The 3778-nt window shown below is 55.6% G+C and overlaps 1 protein-coding gene across 1 annotated transcript; it reads right to left on the minus strand.

The window, feature by feature from the left end:
• Window positions 1–1662: 1662 nt before the first annotated feature.
• Window positions 1663–3496, minus strand: NOG (noggin). The gene has a single exon (XM_058038895.1). It carries the CDS (start codon window positions 2965–2967, stop codon window positions 2296–2298), a length of 672 nt encoding a protein of 223 aa, XP_057894878.1. The 5' UTR covers window positions 2968–3496; the 3' UTR covers window positions 1663–2295.
• Between the last annotated feature and the right edge of the window lie 282 nt (window positions 3497–3778).

The following is a 3778-nucleotide window of genomic DNA, read 5'->3' on the forward strand; positions in this document are numbered from 1 at the left end:
TAAATTACGTTTGTTTGCCCTGCCTGGAGTCCTAAGGTAGCCGACATTAGGAATATTTTAAATGTGATCATCCATCCAGCATGTCTTTCAGGCGCCACGAAGATTAAATGAAAGAATCATAAGATGAAGGTCTTTAACTTTTAATCCTTTTACAATGAACCCTTAGATAGACATGGGGGCAGGGTGCCTTCTATGTGAGTAATAATGCCTCTGTTCCTCTTCACTAGGTTAATGAATACCCTAAATGTCCCAAGATCTGATTTTCTTCCCCCCTCCCAAAACTATTGAAATTAGAGCAAAGAGACGGGCGGTAAAACGCACCGAGAGACTGAGCGAGGGAATGAATATGCATTCGGAGATACCGAACTAAGCGTTAGAGAAAGCAGGGCTGGCTCGTCTTAATGAAAGACTCGCGGGTTTTAAATGATTAGCATAGATTCCCTCCGAGTTTTGAAGGAGAAATTAAAAAGAAAAAAAAGAAAAAAGAAAAAAAAAAAAGGTTTTTTTGGCTCCAAGATAAATAAGGAAAAGGCTTTCTGCACTGTCAGGGAGCCTTTGAAGAACACGTGAAGAGTTTGTTTTCGCAGTTGGTATCTATGAGATACGAACCGCCGGCTCTCCCAGCACGTAAAAGTCAAACACGTCCCTAATTGGGCCGGGTCCCGAGGAGCCGCGGGACAGCTGCGGGCGGGCCGGGCCGTTCCGTTCCGTTCCGCAGCGCCGAGAGCACCGGGCAGCGAACAGCGGGCACGGAGCAGCGGGCGGGGGCGGCCCCGGGGGGCGGGCCGGGAGCGGGCGGCGGCGGGATGGGGCACCCCGCGGCAGCACGGGCGGCACGGGGCGCTGCTCCCCGGCCGCGGAGCTCGCTGTCCCCCGGCAGAGCTCGCTGTCCCCCGGTAGCACGGGGCGCTGCTCCCCGGCCGCAGAGCTCGCTGTCCCCCGGTAGCACGGGGAGCTGCTCCCCGGCCGCAGAGCTCGCTGTCCCCCGGCAGAACTCGCTGTCCCCCGGTAGCACGGGGCGCTGCTCCCCGGCGGCGGAGCTCGCTGTCCCGCGGCTGCGGGCACGGTGCTGCCCGGCTGCCTATAGAGAGGAGGCTGGAGGGACGGGGTGCAGTCCCCGAGCCCCGCAGCCCCGGGCAGCCCGGCACGGGGGCGATGGCCCGGCGCTGGCGGGAGCCCAAAGAGTTAACCGGGCCGGTCCGGGCGGTGCGCGGGGCTGTCACAGGATCAGGCTAATAACGTGTCTGCGCTGAAACCCCCCAAAGCCCAGGGGTCAAGTTTCAGCAGTGTCCCACCACAATGGTAGGTGTGAAAGACACGTGTCCCGTTGTAAATGAAATGTCAAGCGGTTAAAAGAAAAATCCCCGAGCAGCTGCCACCGAGCCCGCCGGGGCTGCGCGGCCGCGGGAGCGGCTCCGCGGGGCCAGCGCGGAGCGGAGCGCAGGGACCCCCCCGCCGGCCGCCCCCGTCCCGCGGGGCCGCAGCCCCGCTCCGGCCCTGGGGGTGCCGCAGAGCCCCCCTGACAGAGTCGTGAGCAGGTTCCCACCTCCCCCTGCCACCACGAAACGTCCTGCTGAGCGTGGAGAACGAGGAGGAGAGAGAAGAAAGCCCCCCCGACGGCGGCCAAACCAAAAAGCAAACAGAATCCAAACGGCTCGTGTTTTAGTGGTTGACTTTAATTCTGCACTGCACTTTTACTACAAGGATATAAAGAATAAATAGCAGATACTCTTCATTTACATAGGATTAAGTCATTCGAACTGTTCTCTCTATTTACAATAACATTGTGCTCTAGGCGTTTATTCATTTTTATTTTAAATCTGAAGTCCGTAAGGAAAAAGAAAAAAAAAAACCCTCACACACACGCTTTCCGAATAATGGAAAATATTATCAAAGTTTTCTTATCAAAAAGTTTGGTTTGTATTTTTTAATCCTTTTATTAAAAAAAACACCCAACAAAAAAACCTACTTCGCCAAAGCGAAGCAACTTCTCTCTGGAATATAAATACAAAAAAAAAAAAAAAAGAAAAAAAAGAAAAAAAAGAAAAAAAAAGAATACATTAGCAACGATCAGGGTAATAGTCTTGAAAATACAGTAGACGCTGATTATTTCACGTATAATACTGACCTTTTAATAGTATATTAAACCGGTGCCATATATACACACACAATATACATTCTCCTACACGTTACAGTGCATTACAACGTTAACCAGAAAGCAAATGTCTTTTATTTCTGTTGCAGCAAAGGTCCACGTGAGTCCGCTGGAGAAGGGGCGCGAAGGAAGTGCCAGCCCTAGCAAGAGCACTTACACTCCGAAATGATGGGGTACTGGATGGGTATCCATGTGCATCTCTGCCCGCCCCGGCGCTGGCACCTCCACCTCAGGATCGTTAAATGCACGGACTTGGCAGGTTTGCAAACCATGCCTTCGGGGACTGAACAAGACCTTTTACTGTAGCAGCTGCCCACTTTGACATACCGGGGCCAAAAGCGGCTGCCGAGATCGTTCCACGTGTATAGGACCGGGCAGAAGGTCTGGGACCAAAGCCACATCTGCAGCTTCCTGCGCAGCTTCTTGCTCAGCCTGTGCTTCTTGCCCGGCTGCAGCCCGTCGTAGAACTCCAGCCCTTTGATTTCGCTGGGCATCGCTCCCGAGGGTCTCTGCCTGAGCAGCAAGTCCAGCTCAGCTAGATCGTCCACTCCGAGCCGGTCCTCGGGCAAAGAAACAGCCATAAAGTTGGGGTCGAAGTGTCCGCCCATGAGGTTCCTTAGCAAGGTCTCGTTAAGATCCTTCTCCTTGGGGTCAAAGATAGGGTCCGGGTGCTCGATTAGATCCACCAAGGGCAAGTTGTCGCTGGGAGCCGGTCGGATGTGCAGATAGTGCTGGCAGGCGCCCTGCTCTAGCCGGAGACCCAGCAGAACCACCAAGGCGTATATAGTCACAAGGCACTGGGAATGATCCATCCTTGGGAGACCGGTGGGGGGGGGAGGGGGAAAGGGGGGCTGGATTCACCAAGCAGCAAGGCAAGAAGGTGCAAGCAAATGCATCAGAAAACTTGTACGGGAATATCCAAAATAGCTCGTCTTTGAAGGGGATCACGATCTCCACTCGCCGCACCACCAGCAAAGACAGCCCCCTGATAAGCGCGGAGAACAAGCCCCCTGCAAACACTCTTCTCTTGCAGGCTTCTCTATAAAATTTCTCCTGGTGAAGCCGCTCCAAAATTCTGCTGCTGCTGCTGCTTCTTCTCGCCCTTCCCGGGAACGGGAGATGCCTCTTTTTGTTGCGAATTGTGCTTGTTGCTGCCGCTCCTCGTTGTCTGCCCGTGCGTGTGGAAGAAGTAGCTGCCGGTTCTTCCTCCCCGCTCCTCTCCGCCGTTTGCAAAGCAGCCTCCTCAGCAGCAACAGCAGCCACGCACGTTGGCACCAGTTTGTCTGCTTTGCAAGGACCCAAAGCCTTTAAATTTCCTGCACTTTCAGCTTCATCTCCATGGAAACCACAGACTCTCTCCTAACCCACCCCACCCCCCTTAAAACCCACACACACAACACAACCCCCACTCCCACAAAAGTCCAGGAGAGCGCGGCTTCCCCCTTCCCACCGGCAGGCACCCTCTGCTGGGGAAGGCTGAGGCGGGAGCCGCCGCCTCCCCCCGCCCTCCGCACGCCGCCGCTCACGCGAGCCGCCGCGCCCCGGGAGATGCTGCCCTGCCCGGGGCAGCCGCCGGCAGCTCCGCCCGGCCGGCCGCCCGCTCGTGGGGCCGGGGCCGCCGGC

This window comes from Melospiza georgiana, chromosome 21 (assembly GCF_028018845.1).
Source record: "Melospiza georgiana isolate bMelGeo1 chromosome 21, bMelGeo1.pri, whole genome shotgun sequence".
In the NCBI taxonomy this organism is placed as follows: domain Eukaryota; kingdom Metazoa; phylum Chordata; class Aves; order Passeriformes; family Passerellidae; genus Melospiza; species Melospiza georgiana.

Excerpts from the sequence above, each read along its gene's own strand:
- NOG (XM_058038895.1), bottom strand. The coding sequence starts at position 2,967 with ATGGATCATTCCCAGTGCCTTGTGACTATATACGCCTTGGTGGTTCTG.